The sequence below is a fragment of the Nannospalax galili genome, unplaced genomic scaffold, assembly GCF_000622305.1.
Source record: "Nannospalax galili isolate Female #2095 unplaced genomic scaffold, S.galili_v1.0 scaffold996, whole genome shotgun sequence".
NCBI lineage: Eukaryota > Metazoa > Chordata > Mammalia > Rodentia > Spalacidae > Nannospalax > Nannospalax galili.
In genome coordinates this window covers 1,447,027-1,465,064 of record NW_008339436.1, presented here as the reverse complement: position 1 = coordinate 1,465,064, position 18,038 = coordinate 1,447,027, and the positions used below count along the sequence as shown (strand labels likewise).

Here is an 18,038-nt window from a genome sequence, read left to right as displayed (position 1 = left end):
CTTGCTCCCCTGGCCCCTGCTCAGCCTGCTTTCTTATGCAACACAGGCCCATAGGCCCAGTGGTCTAGGGGTGGCACCACCCACAGTGGGCTGGGCCCTCCCACATCACACAATAATCAAGAAGATGCCTCACAGACATGGCCACAGGCCAGTTCAGTAAAGGCAATTCCCCAATTGAGGCTCCCTCAACCCAGGTGTGTCAAGTTGACACTAAAGCTATCTAGCGCACACCCTAACCTGCTGAGACATCTTGCTTGCCCTGATTCTGTTTTTGAGACAGGGCCTCACAAAGTCCAAGCTAGCTTTAAACTCATTATGTAGGTCAGGATGACCTTGAACTCCTAATCCTCCTGTCTCTACCTCCCAAGTGTTGGGATTATAGGCCTGTATTACCATGCCCAGTTTGATACTGTATTTTTAATTTTGGTATTCAGTATATACTTTATTTCTCTGATTTTTGTTGTCATTAATCAGGACGGATATTGAATTTTGTCATGTAAATTTCAGCACTGACTATCAGGATGGATTACATTGTCAAAAGTTAAGCCAGCCCTGCATCCTTGGAATCTACTTGGTTGTGATATATATTTTATACTGGGGCCAACAAGATGGCTCAGTGGGTGAAAGTACTGGTAGTACAAGCCTCATAACTTGGGTTCAGTTCTCAGCAGTCACATAAAGGTGGAAAGAGAGAACTGACTTCATGCTGTGGTACATAATAAAAACAAGTAACATTTTAAAAAAAAATTTTATTTTATGTGTAGACGTGTATTGCCTGCATGTAGGTAAGTGCACCCATGTCGTGCAATGCCCTCGGAGGACAGAAGAGGCTGTCGGATCCCATGGAACTAGAGTTAGGACAGTTGTCAGCTGCCATGTGGGTACTGGGATTCTAACCCCGGTCTTCTGCAAGAACAACCAGTGCTCTTAACTGCTGAGCCATCTCTCCAGCCCCACAAATAACATTTTTAAAAAGCTTATGTATTACTGAATTCTACTGGCTGATATTTTGTTAAGGAATTCTGTATATCTCTTTTGTGCTATACTATTTTTGTCTAGTCTTGGTATTGGGTAATACTACCTTCTCAACAGGAGCCAGAAAGTTCCCTGTCCTTCCATTTTTCTGGAAGAGACTGTGTAGTATTGGTGCTAATTCTGCAAATGTCTGACAGAATGCCCAGTGAAGCCACCTAGGCCTAAAAGTTGTTTTTCCTTTTCTTTTTCCTTTTGACACAGGGTCTGGATCGCCTAGAACTTGCTATGTGGCCCTGGATGGCCTCAAATTCATAGAGATCTTCCTGCCTCTATTTCCCAAGTGCTAGGATTAAAGGCAAGTGCTACCACACTGGCTAGAAATTTCTTTCATGGGAGTTTGCAAATCAGATATTAAATCTCTTTAAGTTACCAGGCTGTCCAATTATGAATTTCATACTGGGTGATGGGGCAGCTCGCACTTCCGTGCCAACCTGATGGTCCATCTCTGGGACAGTGCCTCCGTGCCGAGCTGTTTGACTTGCTCGCGCCCTTCTTTTGCTGCGACAGCGTCTTCACCTTTGATGACTGCTGTGCCACTTCTTTCTGGCCCCCATGTTTGTGAGGAGAAATCAGATGGCCTAACTGCTCGCTCTATGCTGCTTTCAAGATCTGTGCACATGCCTGTGATCCTAGCACACAGGAGGATGAGAGAGGATTGCTGTGAATTCAAGGTCAGTCTGGGCTACACAGCAAACCCTGTCTCAAAAGAGCAAAAAGATAAAGATAAAGATTTAGTGTCTACACTTCTCAAATGCCTCATTGATATGCTAGTATGGATTTAAGTTTTAACCTGTTTGACGTTTGCTTGCTCAATTTTGTAAAAATATTTCTTGTAATTTTTTAAGTGGAGCCTTGTTATGATACCCAAGCTGGCTTTGAGTTCCTGAGCCCACCCTCTCAAGCTGGGACTGCACATGGTACCCATACCATAGGCCTGGCTTCATGAACCTCTAGGTTTGTTTCTTGCCTCCTGGAACTGTCCTAGTCATTTAATCTCCAAGAAGTTTTGCAGCCCTGCCCTTTCTGTTTTCCCCCAAGGATTCAGAAGAAAGAGATGTAGAAATTTTGCTCTGGTACCTCAGCAGAGAGGGATCGACACCTCGACACCTTTTTACTGCCAGGTATCTATCAAAGGGCGGATATTCCACTTGGCCTCCATTGACCTCTGAATGTGTGACATCTCTTTATGCTTGCGGCTGGCAAGGCTTAGCCTGTGGCCCTCGGATACCTCTCTGGCTAGGGTGGGTAGGAATACCTGGGACTGCCCTGTCACTAGGCCTCCACCACACCCAGGACCACCAGGGCTCCTTAGTGGCTTGCTGCTGCCCAGCAAAGGTGAAGACTCCACCCTGTGTTTGGCCTGCTCTGGGGAGGAAGTAGGCCTTTGCTGACTGGGTAGAGGTAGGGCCACTAGTTTGTCTATCATGTTTGGCTGGAGCTGAGTTCCTATTTAAACATTCAGTCGTGTGAAGCTGTCCCTTTCCTGGCCCCTCTGGCCAGAAGGAGTAGCTTTGCTGTCCTTAGACAGAAGAGACTGTCAGATCCCCTGGAACTGGAGTTACGGACAGTTGTTAGCTACCATGTGGGTGCTGGGATTTGAACCTGGGTCTTCTGTAAGAACAGTCAGTGTTCTTAACTGCTGAGCCATCTCTCCAGCCCTCTACTGATTTTTTTTTTCTTTTCCTTTTCCAGATAATATCATGCCATCATTTTAAGTCCAAGCTGGCCTCAAACTTGTCCTCTTGCCTCACAGCCTCCGCAGAGCTGGGATTATAGGCCTGTACCACATCTAAGCAATTAGTGTGATGGTTACTGTGAACTGTCAACAGGAAGACAGACCCTGGGGCTTGTCTGTGGGGAATTACCATGCTCAGTTAACTGAAACAGGAAGACCCACTCCCTTCAGGCAATACCATTTCCTGACTGAGATTCCCCAACTATGCAAGTGGAGAAAGGAACTGAGCTGCAGCATGCCTTCGCCCCTGGGCTTCCTGACTGTGGACAGGATATGTATGCCAAGTTGCTTCAAGCTCCTGTTGCCTTGACTTCCGTTCCATGACAGACCACACTCCCCTGGACCTGTGAGCCAAAACAAACCCTTTCTCCCTTAAGTTGTTTTTGTCAGAGTATTTTACCACACAACAGAAAAAGACACTATGACAATTAGTGTTCTTCACTTTATCTTTTTTTTTGGTGCTGGGAATTGAACAATGAGCCTTGGGCATGCCAGACAAATGTTCTATGCTAAATTATTTTTAAGACATAAAATTCAACACACTTTTAATTCTAAATGCTCTCCTCACATTTTTTCTAATGTGAGGTTGGGGTTGGAAACAGGCCTTACACATATGCTAAGCACACAACTGTGCCACAGAGCTATGCTCCCCACCACTCCAACCTTTAAAAAAATTTAAAAGTAGAGGCGGCTAGAGACAAGGTTTAGTCAACAGAGTACCTCCTAACATGCATGGAGCCCTGTGTTCAATCCCACATGGCACAACACAGATACACTTAAATGCGAGGAATACATTCATACACATAAAAATACTAAATAAAAAAAAAATTTTTTTAAATACAGCACACATAATATTTGATAATCATAATAAACAACCATCATGGTTAATACTGTCAACTTGACAGAATCTAGAATCATCTAGGAGACAAAGCTGTGGGTTTGTCTGTGAGGGAGCTTCTATATTGGATTAACTGAAGTGGGAAGATGTACCCTAACTGTGGGCAGCACCGTGCCATGGGATGGGATCCTGAACTGAATAAAAAGAAGAATGGAGCTAAGCACCAGCCTTCATCACCCTCCCTCCCTGACGTAGCAGCAATGTGACTAGCTGCCTCACGTCCCTGATGTTGTGAGTTCCCCAACATGATGGGCTGTACCCTCAAACTGTGAGCCAAAATACATTCTTCCTTCCTCATGTTGCTTTTGTTGGGTATTTTGTCACAGCAATGAGAAGTTAACTAATACAACTACGTTACTTGTCTATACATTTACCATGTTAGACTTCTACACATTATTTTTGAGAGTACTCTTTCTACTTATTAAAAAAAACAAAACAAAACAGCCCAGAGTAGTAGTGCAGGCCTTTAATCCCAGCACTCTGGAGGCAGAGGAAGGCAGATCCCTGTGAGTGCAAGATCAGCCTGGTTTACGTAGTTAGTTCCAGGCCAGCCAGGACTATATAGTAAGATCTTGTCTTAAAAAAAAAGTTTAAGCTGGGAGTAGTGATGTGTGCCTTCAGTCCCAACATTTGGAAAACAGAGCAGGCAGACACCTCTGAGATTCTGGCCATTGGTCTACATGAGTTTCAGGACAGCTGGAACTACAAGGAGATCCTATCTCAAAAAATAAATAAATAAATAAATAAAAAAAGTTTACAGGGACTGGAAAAAAATGGCTCAGCAGTAACAGCACTTGTTGCTCTTGCAGAGGACCCAGATACAGTTCCTAAAACACACATGGCAGCTCACAACTATCTGTAACTCCAGTTCCATGGGATCCAATGCCATCTTCTGGTCTCTATGGGCCATGTACACACATACATGTAAGCAAAATGCTCATACACAAAAATTTTTTAAATTTTTAATTAAAAAACTTTACAGCCAAGTGCAGTGGCAAACACCTGTTATCTCTGCACTTGGGAGGCTGATGCAAGCAAAGGCAACCTGGGCTAGACAAAGACCTAGCTCAAAAAAGAAACCTCAAAAAAAAAAACACAAAAAAACAAAAACCCAGTTTATTGGTGAGCAGTTATAAGCAGTGTTCCAGCAACTGGCACCAGCATCATTCATCTCGTGTTTACCCCTCTGGATTACAGAAGAAAAACAATGAGTGACCAATTCACCCAGCTACATCTGGATTTGTATAAGTACACCCTTAAGTTCACAGCAACCTAGTCGTCTGATGACACTCTCTCAGAATGTAACTTACTATCAAGCAACAAGACAGTCCTAAGTGTTTTCCTGTTGCTTCTCGTTCATGTTTGTTGTTTTAGGTTCTAGCTTTACGTGAAGGTTTACCTGAAAGGTGTACTTATCCCTAGCTGCCTGTTTAAAATAAGACTCTGGGGGCTGGAGAGAGTTCAGTGGTTAAGAGAACTGACTGCTCTTTCAGAGGATCCAGGTTCAATTCCCAACACCCACATAGCAGCTAACAACTAACTGTAACCCCATTTCCAGGGGATCTGATGCCTTCTTCTGACCTCCGAGGGCACTGCATGACACAGGTGCACATAAACACATGCAGGCAATACACTCATACACATTAAAAAAATAAAATAAAGTACTAAAAAAAAAATAAAAAAGACTTTGAAGAGCTGACTGAAGCTGTGGACAGGGACAGAGTTCCTGACTGCTGGGCTTTATTCAGGGGATTAAGAGGTAATTCCTGGGGTCAGTATGGGACTCCTCAACTTCTCCATCAAGCACTTCTACACATTCTCTTGTGGGAGAGGCCTGGTCACAGACATTCCAGAAGCTTCAAGATAAAGGTGTTGTGGCTTCTAACCATCCACAGCAGGCTTTGACTTAACTTCAGCCTGGGTTTCCTCTACCCACTCCTGTGCCAGGTATCAGCATATCCAAAGTCCCACCTCCCAGTGAGGAAGGGAGCTAGCTAATTCCTCCCTGGAACATTTAGTCAGCACCTTAAGCCTCCTGAGGCCCTCGGACTCTGTCCTTGCAGGCACTCAATCTGGCTATGTCCACTAACTAGGAAATCGCACCTTCTCTGGCTTCCTCCTTTCCCTTAAGGGCTCCAAGGCCTATTGTCTCTTACCCATTCTCTCTGAACTCATGGCTTTATGTTTTTCCATTCGCCTTCATTTCAGAGGACACCACATAGCCTGAACAGTCTCTTGGGCACAGGCCTCTAAGACAATGATGGATCTTGAGCATTCAGGCTCAGAACCTGAGCCCTCAACAGTGACACATGCAAGGGCTCCAGGGTTGGGAACAAGTACCTCTTATCATCTGCAAACTGGAAGAGACGTGTGCCGTCTCCTGTTCTACAGCCCTTTTCTAGTGGGGCAGAACACGCTGTCTATATGACCTTCCAGAGAGAGGTAGCATGACTACTAAAGAATCAGAAACTGGCACCAGGCCTGGGACCCAGGTTTGGGGTTTTCTAGTTATTAGATATATCCTCAGAGGCAAGAGGGTGGGTAGGATGCAAGCTAACATATCTATGTGGAGATGCCAAATGATGTGTTTGGAAGGAGTGCCTTGTGGCCCACGATGACTTACCTTCACCTCCTTCTCAATATAGTCGCTCAGCAGTCTGTCTGGCTCGACGCGCTCGGGTAATGACAACACCACAGTATGCAGAGGGCGCCTCTCTGTCACCTTCTCATGGGCTTTCTTATCTCTACTCTTTTCACCTTTTAGGAATACTCGTTTAAATGGCGATACAATTCCAGGCTGCAGGCAGAAATGGCAATGAATGGAGCTCATTATTCACACATTTTGTGTTGTCCCTACTGCTAATAAACAGAAGTAGCCAAAACTATTACCACAATCCCCATGCAAACAGGTTGTCTACACCAGCTTGTGGGAAAGGACCAAGAACACACAAAGCTGAGGGAGTGGGCTCTACATGTGGCCAGGGCTGCCACTAACAAGGAAGGCATCTCAGCAACCAATTTCAAGTGAGTTCTAGGGAAGTTGATGTCTTAACAGAGCCCAAGGTTCTCATGCAACTTCCCTCTAGTAAGGCTCCAGGCTGACCACCAACACAGACCAACTAACTGCCAGTATACATAAGCCTCACAGCCTGCTGGACACCTAACGAAGGCTCTGAAGGCCCAGCCTATAATCAAAGTGGACTTGAGAGCTAGGAAGAGGGGATCAAAACAAACCTCGCCCATGAAACCCCAGGGTATTGACCTGCCCAGCCTTCTGACCAAGGCTGTCACAGAAATGATCCTAAGTTCTGCTGAAAGATGGCGCTGCCTTTCCTGTTCCACCAAAGAAACATAAACCCAGAGAAACCAAACTAAAGTGCACAGAGTAAATCACCAGACGCTTATGAAAAGCTTTCATTTCTGCCAAGCATGGCAACTCAGATCTGTAATCCCAGCATTCAGATGGTAGACACCAGGAGGACTGCTGTGAGTTCAAGGCTAGCCTGAGCTACACAATGAGACCTTTTTTCAAAAAGCAAACCAAACATGGTATCACTGAACTTGTAGCCTATAGGACACAATGCCCAACCTACCATTTTCATGGATAGAAAGTCACAGCTGAGGGCAAAGTTCAGCATCAATTCCTGACAAAGTCAAGACTCACAGTCCAATGGCAAACAAGACTCACCTGACCTCAGAAAACTACCATAACACCCTGTGCTTGCTGCCTTTTGCCAGAGAGCTTCCCCATCCCCTAGCTTCACATCCTCAGTCCTTTGATGTCTGGGTTATTATTCTACAATCCACTTAAGTGGACAGCATCAGGAGGCCCAAAACAAAGGCAAAACAGTACCACAGGACATCTTGGTGTTGGTATTACGCACTCACTGCTACTGTGCCTGTCACTCTCCCGACAGCTTCCCTCCAACTCGGGACCTTAGGCTTAAGGCGAACAGAAATCTCTCAAGGCTCCAGGCTCAACAAGTTACCCTGCATCCCATACAAGCTAGTTAGCTGAGCTCTGACCAACTCCAAAATGGGCCATGATCCCTGCAAGTAACCATGAGAAGTCCATGAATAATCTACAGAAAGTTCTGAGCACGTATCTGATACATTGTAAATAAGCAAAATGGAGGTGGTCAGTTGTTTCTATGGTTGTTTTTACTCTTGACAATACATTATAAATCCATCTCTTTTCTGACGTCTGTCATTATAGAGAAGGCAAAGCCTCAGACTGTCAACTCACCATGATCACCTACCTCTGTAACTATGCCCCCAAGGTGGGACAAGATTGTGCCCTAGGTTCAGAGCCCTGCAACCCAATAAAATATTCCCCTCGTGTGAGCTGACTCCATCACCCCCTGCATCGCCCTCCTTGACCTGGAGGAGTCTGTTACTGACTGTGAAGTCCTCCCTTGACCAGTAGCCCCTCTGGAGGAATCTCCTGACACTTTTGCTTGTGTAGAGCAGACGAAATATGACGGCAGGAACCTAAAACTGCTGGAGCGGGTGATGTGCACAGGACCTTCAGCTATTTTTTAATTTTTTAAAAATTTTATGTGTATTAGTATTTTGCCTGCATGTATGTCTGTGGACCATGTGTGTGCATTGGCCACAGAGGCCATGCATTTGATTCCCTAGAACTGGAGTTAAGGACAGCTGTGAGCTGAGGACAAGGGTGTGGAGAATGGAGCCTGGGTCTTCTGCAAGAGCAGCCAGTGCTCTGAACTGCTGAACCATCTCTACAGCCCTCTTTGCTTTTTTTTTTTTTTTTTTTTTTTTTTTTTTTTTTTTTTTTTTTTTTTGGTGGGGGGGAGTCTAGTGTAGCCCAAGTGACTTCAAAAAATCATCACATAGCTGAGGATGACTTGAATTTATGGTCCTGTCTCCAACTCCTGACTATGACGATTACAGGCTTGTATCACCATGCCTGGTTTTATGTGGTGCTAGGGATAGAACCCAGGGATTCATTCATGCTAGGTAAACACTCTACCAAACAAGCTACATCCTCAGCCCCTCCATTTTTTCTCTAGATTTAAAAGCTTTCATAACAGCATATACTTGGAAAGATGAGCAACTGCTGCCTATCACTGCCCACACCAACTATGACAAAGGCCAAACCCATGGAAGGTCAAGAGAACCAGTACCTTTAGATGATGACCCTCTAAACCACGAACAGCAGAAAGTGCAAAAAGCACATCCAGGCCAGGTCCCCAGTCTTTGGGGGTCTTTCAGGCTTCATTCTCCCCAAGCCCCCATAAGTTTTGCTTTCAGCCCCAGGATGGGGGCGGTGCGCTTGGACCAAATGGTCTCAGTATGGAGTTAAGGAAAATCAAAGGGCAATGGTCACCTGAGACTCATCAGATAACCACTGATGATAAACTGAAGGCTGGAGGAAATGACTCCTAAATTTAGTGACATAATTTGAACAATGTAAAATCATGTTTCATCAGCTCCAATGAATCGTGACTTCTTCACCATGAGTACCTTCATGACCAGATGGTACCCAAATTACTCCAAACGTGTTATGCTTGGTCACTTCTTTTCCTCCGAGTTCTTGTAATATCCAAGGTACAGTCTTGGGAGTACACGGTCCATGAACCTGACCCTCTAGAAGCTTCCTCTCTACAGCCATTAATGACCTCACTCGGGCCAAAAGAGAGTGTCTATCACCACCCACTCCTTCTGCAGCTTGCTCCCTCACCCCATAGTAAATTGCGGTGGACAGTGACTGAACACTGCTTCCAATCGGCAGGCAGCTCAGCTCCGTCTGTCTTTCCAGAAGTGATCTGTTAGATCAACCAGTTACTAACCTACACATGGGAGGAACAGGAAACCAGTTGTGAAACCAGAGACTTGCCAAGATCAACCTCTAACCAAGAAGATCTTGCCAAATCAAGAGGCCCACAAACCACAGGCAACTTATGCTGTTATTGTAACAGTGATGTATAGCTAATAAAATGAGAGTCTGCCTACACAATTACCGTCTGTGCTGGGAAGGACCCTGGGGTGTGTCTTGTAATTCCAGCCTGAAAGACAATCCCTCCACAATGAGGTGACATCTGCTAGAACTCTTAGAAGGCAAAGGAGCCAGACCAGCCCCTGTAGATGTCTCCCTACCTATGCCTCTCACTGTCTGGGGTCTATTTTTCCCAGCTGTGTACATGCCAAGCAAGCGCCCCACTCTAAGCTATATCCCTAGCTTTACCTTTGGCTCTGTGTGACCCCCAGAACCCAGCATGTAGCCTGTGAAACTGAGGAACAATAAATGAGGGTGCAGACTCTTCATTTAGTGTGCCCCCCAGACCAGGCATCCAGGGAGACACGGTGGCTAGAGGAAAAGTCCTTGCCTTCAAGGGGACTACAGTGAAGATGAAAAAATAAGACCAGAGCAGAGTAACAGGAAAGAAATCATGACAAAAACAGTTGGCAAACAACAGGCTGCAAAGGCCCACTGTAATGCTAAATCACCCTGCTTTTGTGCTACCCTAAGCAGCAAGGGACAAAGAGACTTGACCATGTAGCCCTTGCTCACAGACTGGCTAAAGAAAGTGCAACATCCCAAGTACCAAGCACAAGTCATGTGGAGGCACTAAAGTGCCTCTTTGACTTGGTCCTTCAAGTCTAAGGGCAGATACTGCAGATTATAGTAATGCTCCTTACCCATGGCCTCACTTTCCAAGGTTTCAGTTATCCACAGTCAACTGTAGTTAAAAAATACTAAATTGATGGGGCTGGAAAGAGGCTCAACAGTTAAGAGCTCTGCTCTTGCAGAGGACCTGGGTTTGATTCCCAGCACCCACATGGTGGCTAACAACCGTCTGTAACTCCAGTTCCGGGGGATCTGATGCCCTCTTTTGGCCTCCTCGGACACTGCATGACAGGGGTGCACTTACATGCAAACAATACATTCATACACATAGAATTTTTTAAAAAATGGAAAACTGTCAGGTGTGGTGGCGCATGCCTTTAATCCCAGCACTTGGGAGGCAGAGGCAGGCGGATCTCTGTGAGTTCAAGGCCAGCCTGGTCTACATAGTGAGTTCCAGGACAGCTGGGGCTACAGGGAGACCGTGTCTCAAAAAGACCAAAAAAAAAACCCCAAAAAAGACAACTAGCCAAAGGAGCATGGTAGTGTAAGTTCACCCCTAGTATCAGCACCTGGAATACTGAGGGAGGAAGACCTTGAGTTTGCAAGGCCAGCTTGAGTTACACAGGGAGATTCTTTCTCAAAAATAAATAAGTTGTTGGGTGTGGTAGCACATACTTTCAACCCCAGTATTTGGAAGGCAGAGGCAGAAGGATCTCTGTGAGTTTGTGGCCAGCCTGGTCTACATAGCAAGTTCCTGGTCAGCCAGCACTATATGGTGAGACCCTGTCTCAAAAAATAACAAAAGAAAAAAATCAAAACAAAACAAAACAAAAATCAATCAATCAGTGAAACTTATTCTGGCCTCTTCATGTCGTGACACTGTCCTCTCATGACACCCAGGCTCTGAGCAAGTCTGCTTCATTGTCCACTGCAGGTGATGAATTTCATTAGCAACATGAGTGAATAGATCTGTGGAATTGGGGCTACTAAATAAATTCTTAGATTAACTTCTAAGTCAAAGTTCTGTTTGTTAATTACACACTGAGAAACGGATCCACTAGCCAGATGTGGTGATTCAAACCCATGGTCCCAGCACTCGAGAAAAGAACCCCAAATTTCAGGCCTGCCTGGGCTGCAAATTGAGTTCTTGACCAACAGAATGCCAGCCTGGGTTATACTGTAAAACTCTTTAACTCCAGTTCCAAGGGATCTGATGCCCTCTTCTGACCTCTACAGGCACTGCATGACATGGGTACACTATACACATGTAGGCAATATAGGCATACACAAAATAAAAAAATAAATAAATAAATAAAATAAAATAAAATAATCTTTAAAAATATATTTAAGGGGGTTAGAGAGAGGGCTCAATGGTTAAGAGCACTGGCTGCTCTTGCTAAGGATCCAGGTTCAGTTCCCAGTACCCACATGTCAGTTAACAATCTTCCATAACTCCAGTTTCTGGGGATTCAATGCCCTCTTCTGGTTCCTGTGGGCACTGCACACATGTGGTGCACTTATATACATGAAGGCAAAACATTCATATACATAAAAATAAATAAGAACCAGGCATGGTGGCATACACCTGTCAGCACTTAGGAGGCAGAGGCAGGTGGATCTCTGTGAGTTCAAGGCCTGCCTGGTCTACAAAGTGAGTTCCAGGCCAGCTGGGGCTGCAGGGAGACCCTGTCTCAAAAAGACCAAAAAATAAACAAACAAATAAATAAATAAAAAATAAATATAAAGTGGGGTTTTTTTCATTTAAAAACCAAGAAGCTGGTTTTTAAACACCTATAATCTTAGCACTTGGGAGGTAAAGGAAGGAGATCAGGAGTTCACAGCCAGCCTTGGCTACATAGTGGGTTCCAGACCATCCTGAGCTACATAAGACCCTATCTCAAAAAAAGAAAAGAGGGGGGGGCTGGACATGGTGGCACACTCCTTTAATCCCAGCATTTGGGAGGCAGAGGCAGGCGGATCTTGAGTTCGAGGTCAGACTGGTCTACAGACCGAGTTCCAGGCCAGCTGAGGCTACAGGGAGACCCTGTCTTAAAAATACCAAAAAAAAGAAAAGAAAAGAAAAGAGGGAGGGGGGAGGGGCAGGGAAGGAAGAGGCAACACCCCCTAGACTCGGTTGGGATAGTGCACTCTAATGAGGATCAAAGTAAATAATACAGTCACATATGCTAACTGAGTTCTATATGCAAAGCACTAAGCTCAGCACACTGCTCTGGACAAAGTGGTAGCAAGCTTAGATAGAAGAAAGGAGCACGCTAGAATTCAAAGGCACGCCTCTGTACTTTCACACGTGCACGTGACTTAAATCCTCACCAACCTACATGGTAGGTCTATTAATAAAGTAAGACTGCCTCTCAACAAAGTTGTTCAAAGTAAAAGGCCCTGGTATGCTTGAGTACAGTCTTCAGCAGCTGTCTCATGAGTGACCCCATGGCTGTAGCAGTGAAGGCACTTCGACCCCTGCCCCTAGTGTACCCCCAATCTAACAAGAGACAGCAACTGCACAGCAACAGTCAGACCAGGCCTGTCAGGGACAGAGGACAATGACTGGAAGAGGATGAAGGCCAGTGTGAAGGTCTGAGAACAGGGCTGGGGACAGGCTGGGGTCAGCAGAACAGGAGCACAGCTCTGTCCAGCAGGACAGTAGGAGCTATTCCCTGCAGACCCATCTGTCACTCCTCACATACCGTGCCAGGCTGCATCAAGAGACACTACTACAAACTCTCTTGTACAAACTCTGAGACAAAAAGCTGATTCCAGCACCATAACACTGCCTTGCCAAATGGCAACTGGCTTCCAGCATTGTCTGCAGCACCCCTTGACAGATTTGCTTAGTTTATTTAAATTTTTTTAAAAAGAAAATTAAGGGCTGGGGATATAACTTGACTGCACAAGTCTCTGGGTTAGATCAACAACACCTCATAAAAATTTAAAGTTTTAAAAACTAGGTGGAGTGGCACAGGTCTAAAATCTTAGCACTCTAGAGATGGAGGCAGGAGAATTGAATTTCAGGGTCATCCTCAATCACATACCAGCCTGGAATGAATACTTGAGACCCTGGGAAAGGGAAGGGAGGGGGAGAGAGAAAGGAAATTAAGCACTGCAGTCTCTATCAATGGAAAAAGGCACATAGACCTAAACAACGAACAGAACTTGCCCAGTGTGCATTCGTATCTCAGCACACCTGAGTTTCCAGAGGCATGGCATCGAATAGGATCTCTGTTCACTCTGCCTATTTGCTCTACTGGCAAGGGTTGCACAGGAGCCTTTAATACCCACAGGGGCCTATGCTGGAGGTAGACCCAGGTCTGCGCTGGCACCCTAGTCTTGTTATGGGCCCATGGACAAACTCCAAGCACAAGTCTCCTCAGATCTGAGTTCTCTTAATTTCGTTTTCACGGGGTCCTCCCTGCAGCCCCAGCTGGCCCGAAACTCACTAAGCAGATCAGGCTGGCCTCAATCTCACAGATTGGCCTGCCTCTGCCCCTGCCTCCTAAGTGCTAGGATTAAAGGCATCCACCACCATGCCTACTCCCTTAATTTCTTGACCTTTTCCCCTTCCACCATTTTTCACTTCTGATCTTAGATCTCAACTGACTACAAATCCTATAGGAAAATTATTTTCCCTGTTAGACATAAAATCCATGGCCTCTTAATTAGTTAAGGTGAATGAGTCCTTCAAGGCCAGCCTGGCCTACCTAGTAAGTTCCAGGCCAGCTGGGGCTACAGGGAGACCCTGTCTCAAAAAGACCAAAAAAAGGGGCTGAAGAGATGGCTCAGCGGTTAAGAACACTGACTGTTCTTGCAGAAGACCGGGGTTCAAATCCCAGCACCCACATGGCTACTAACAACTGTAAATAACTCCAGTTCCAGGGGATCTGACAGTCTCTTCTGTCCTCTGAGGGCATTGCATGACATGGATGTACTTACCTACATGGAGGCAATACACGCATACACATAAAATAAAAATAATAAATATATATTTTAAAAAAAGATGAATGAATGAGTATGATGGTGTGCACCCCAACTGGACAGGATGGCTCCTCATCTGCAGGCATAAACTTTGCCCTCCACTCTCCTCTGCCACATTGGTCTCCCGAATCTGCCTCAGCCCAGGAAGTTGGTGAATGAACCCTCCACCCAGCGTACTGGAGCAGGGTTCAGAGAACAGGCCATCCCAGAGTTCAAGCACATCCTAGAAGCAGCATGAATTCCAATTCTAGCTGTTCTTTTCCACACTGGATATGAACCTACCTCATTCTCCATGGAATGTCTCACTGGACACTCAGTTTGAGAAGTTTCTTTGGAGGAATTGCCATTTCTCCCTCTGTGCTGACAGTTGCTGTGCATTTCCTATTCCCTTCTGAGCTCGCTGTAAAATACCAGCCCTCCCTCTGAAAACAACATGAGTGCACAGGAAGACCAGAAACCACAGCTTCCTTCTGCAAAGTCTACTGAAAGTCTAGTTGTTTACAGTTTTTAAAAAGTAGCAGCACCCAGAAGCTGTTGGTCAACTCCAAGTAGAATGCATACACAAAGCGAACCACCAAAACACTGTCCCACTGCTCACAGCACAAGAACTCTACAGGCAGCCTAGCTGCGTCTCCATCCAATCCTGTGCAGTCAAGTGAAGGATGATATTTTGGAAGTCTGACCATTCTGCAACTTCAAATGCCAAAGACAAACAAGCAGAAGGCAGACACTGCTGGGGCAGAATTTAATGGAGAAGACCCAGGGCCTCAGGTCCTGGAGGCATGAGGATGAGGACAAGGCTGTTCCCCCATGCTGTTCCGCCGCTTGTTCATGGCAGCATTTCCAGGTGGGCCTTGGTCAAAGCAAACCTGTCTCCAAGTGCTCAGCCTATAGCTCCTGCCAGCAGGACCCTCCAATTTCAGTCATCGACTTGAAACAAAATACATGTTCATAAGCAAGCCTGTTTTAGTATCTTCATAGTTGAATTTCCTTATCTAGGAAAGGAATTAAATTTGCTGCTGGTAAAGGCCCTGATGACTGAATATTCTAGAATGATTTGTAAATAGGAATGGCTACTTGGCTGGCTAATTAGAGTGACTATATATACCCAAGATAAATCAATGAATGCAAGAAAATGCAGATGCTCCTCAACCTGTGTCAAATTAAGCCCCAATTAATTCACCATAAGTGGAAAACAATCTTAAATAGAAATGCCTTCAATACACCTAATCTCCTGACTTAGCCTCATCTGCCTTAAAGACAATCAGAACACATACCCAGTCAGGCAAAACTAACACTAAATCCAGTAGTGGATAGCTTACGTAATCTATAGAATACTATCCACTGAAAGCAAAAACCTTGAGAATAGCTGTCCAAATACATTTGTGTGTCATTATAAAACTTGAAAAACTATTAACTCAAGCCATCACATGAAGAAGCCTATTTGCCATCTCATTAATTCTAGGTTGAACCAAATCAAAAGGCTGACTACCTTTACAGAGTGGAACCAGGTGACTCCGACAGAAACAAAGGGAAAAAGAGAAACAGAGATCCCAGGAGGCCAGGGGGCCCCTCCCAGGGAGGCACAGAGGACTAACAAGAAAATTAACATGCTTGAAACGCTTCATACAATCAGCATGAAAGAAAGGAGCAAACAGGGAGAGAGAGCCAAAGAAAGATGCTTAAGAACTATACCATAAGCAGGGTGTGGTGGTACCCACCTTTGATCCCGGTACTTGGGAGGCAGAGGCAGGTGGATCTTTGTATGTTCCAGGCCAGCCTGGTCTACGTAGAGAGTTCTAGGTCAGCTGGGACTACAGGAAGACCCTGTCTCAAAAGACCAAAAAAAAAAACCAAAAACAGAACTACACCATATAACAAAAACAGACAGCTGTGAATAGAGAATAAGCTATCTTAAATTACAAACATGATAGACAAAACAAAAAAGTTCACTAGAATTAATAAAACAGAGGTAAGAACAAAATGAGAAGCCTAGAGTAGACAGAGTGGGGTTGACCAACATCTACGTGCTGTTTTTGGACCAAAAATGCCTGTTTTTATTTTGTAGTACTGGGGATTGAGGCCTCAGGGCCATGTACATGCTAAATATGCACTTTACCCCCAATTCCACTGTAAACATCTGTGTCAGGTATACTAGTGCATATCTGTAATATCAGCACTTGGGAGGTAGAGGTCAGAGGATCAAGGCCAGCTTTAGCTACATAGTGAGTCAAGGTCAACCTGGGCCACAGGACACCCTGGAGTCCGGGCATGTGAGTTCCAGGCCAGCTGGGGCTACAAGCAGACCCTGTCTCAAAAAGACTAAAATACGAGAAAGAGAGAAAATTAGTAAAACTAAAAGCCACAGAAACCAACACAGAAGTCTAGCAGTTACCTGATAGGAGAACAAGAATAGATTAAATCAAAGCCAGACACAGGTTAAGGCAGGAGCATCTCAAGTTTAATGCTATCTTTAAAAACAAAACAAAACAAAAAAAACTTACAGGATAAAATTAAAAGATTACTTATTTAAAAAAAAAAAAAAAAGCCGGGCATGGTGGCACACGCCTTTAATCCTAGCACTTGGGAGGCAGAGGCAGGCAGATCTTTGTGAGTTTGAGGCCAGCCTGATCTACATGGCGAGTTCCAGGACAGCTACAGGGATCTTTTTTTTTTTTTTTTTTTTTTTTTAAAAAAAAAAAAAAAAAAAAAAAAAAAAAAAAACAGGGGGCTGGAGAGATGTCTGAGTGGTTAAGAGCACTGACTGTTCATAACAGTTCAATTCCCAGAGTACTCAGCATTGCACTACATGGGTGCACTCACATACGTGCAGGCAGTACACTCATACACATTACATACACATAAAATAAAAATAATAAATAAAATATTTTTTAAAAAAAGAAAGCAAGAGGGGCTGGAGAGATGGCTCAGTAGTTAAGAGCACTGACTGTTCTTGCAGAGGACCCAAGTTCAATTCCTAGCACCCACATGGTAGCTAACAACCATCCATAATTCCAGTTACAGGGAAATCAGATGCCCTCTTCCGACTTTTCACACATTGCATGACATGGGTGTACTTACATACATGCAGGCAATATACTCTTACACATAAATTTTTTTTTTCTTTTTAAAAAAAGGAACAGCCAGGCATGGTGACACACACCTTTAATCCAACACTTGGGAGGTAGAGGCAGAGGCAGACATAGTGAGCTCCAGGTCAGCTAGAGCTACAGGGAGATCCTATCTCAAAAAGACCAATAAAATAAAATAAGTTCTGAAGGAAAGTCATATACCACATTAATGGCATTTCAGTCAATGACAGACTACATGCAGGTAGTGGCTGTATGAGATTACATTGCCTAGTGACACCATAGCCATAGCCATCCCAGTGGTGTAATGGGGTGTAAGAACAACACTCTGATATACACCCAACAAAACCACCTAGCAATACATTTCTCAGAATGATTCCTGCTCTTAAGTGACTTTATTTTTTTTAATGTGTAAGTGTATTGCCTGCATGTATATAGGTGCACCCATGTGATGCAATGCCCATGGAGGTCACAAGAGGACACTGTACTCCCCTGGAACTGGAGTTACAGACAGTTGTTAGCCATCATGTGGGTGCTGGGAATAGAACCCCAGTCCTCTGCCAAGAGCAGTCAGTGCTCTTAACCACTGAGCCATCTCTGCAGCCCATCTTTATCTTTTTTTTTGGGGGGGGGGTCTTTTTTGAGACAGTCTCCCTGTAGCCCCAGCTGGCTTGGAACTCACTATGTAGACCAGACTGG

General features: G+C 44.8%; 1 protein-coding gene across 3 annotated transcripts in view; it reads right to left on the bottom strand.

Annotated features, from left to right (window-relative positions):
• Ccm2 (CCM2 scaffold protein) overlaps positions 1 to 18,038 on the bottom strand; it is a 66,426-nt gene that overhangs the window by 32,114 nt on the left and 16,274 nt on the right. Inside the window, exons 1-2 of one of the 3 annotated variants that reach the window (XM_008834098.2) lie at positions 14,533 to 14,628; positions 6,292 to 6,465 (exon numbers count right to left, since the gene is read on the bottom strand). The exons of 1 other annotated variant lie outside the window; for it this stretch is intronic. In XM_008834098.2, coding sequence (XP_008832320.1) covers positions 6,292 to 6,465; positions 14,533 to 14,628 — 270 coding nt within the window. Of the gene's footprint in view, positions 1 to 6,291; positions 6,466 to 14,532; positions 14,629 to 18,038 lie in introns of those variants that run through there. One more of the 3 variants, XM_008834099.2, reaches the window with a different exon arrangement.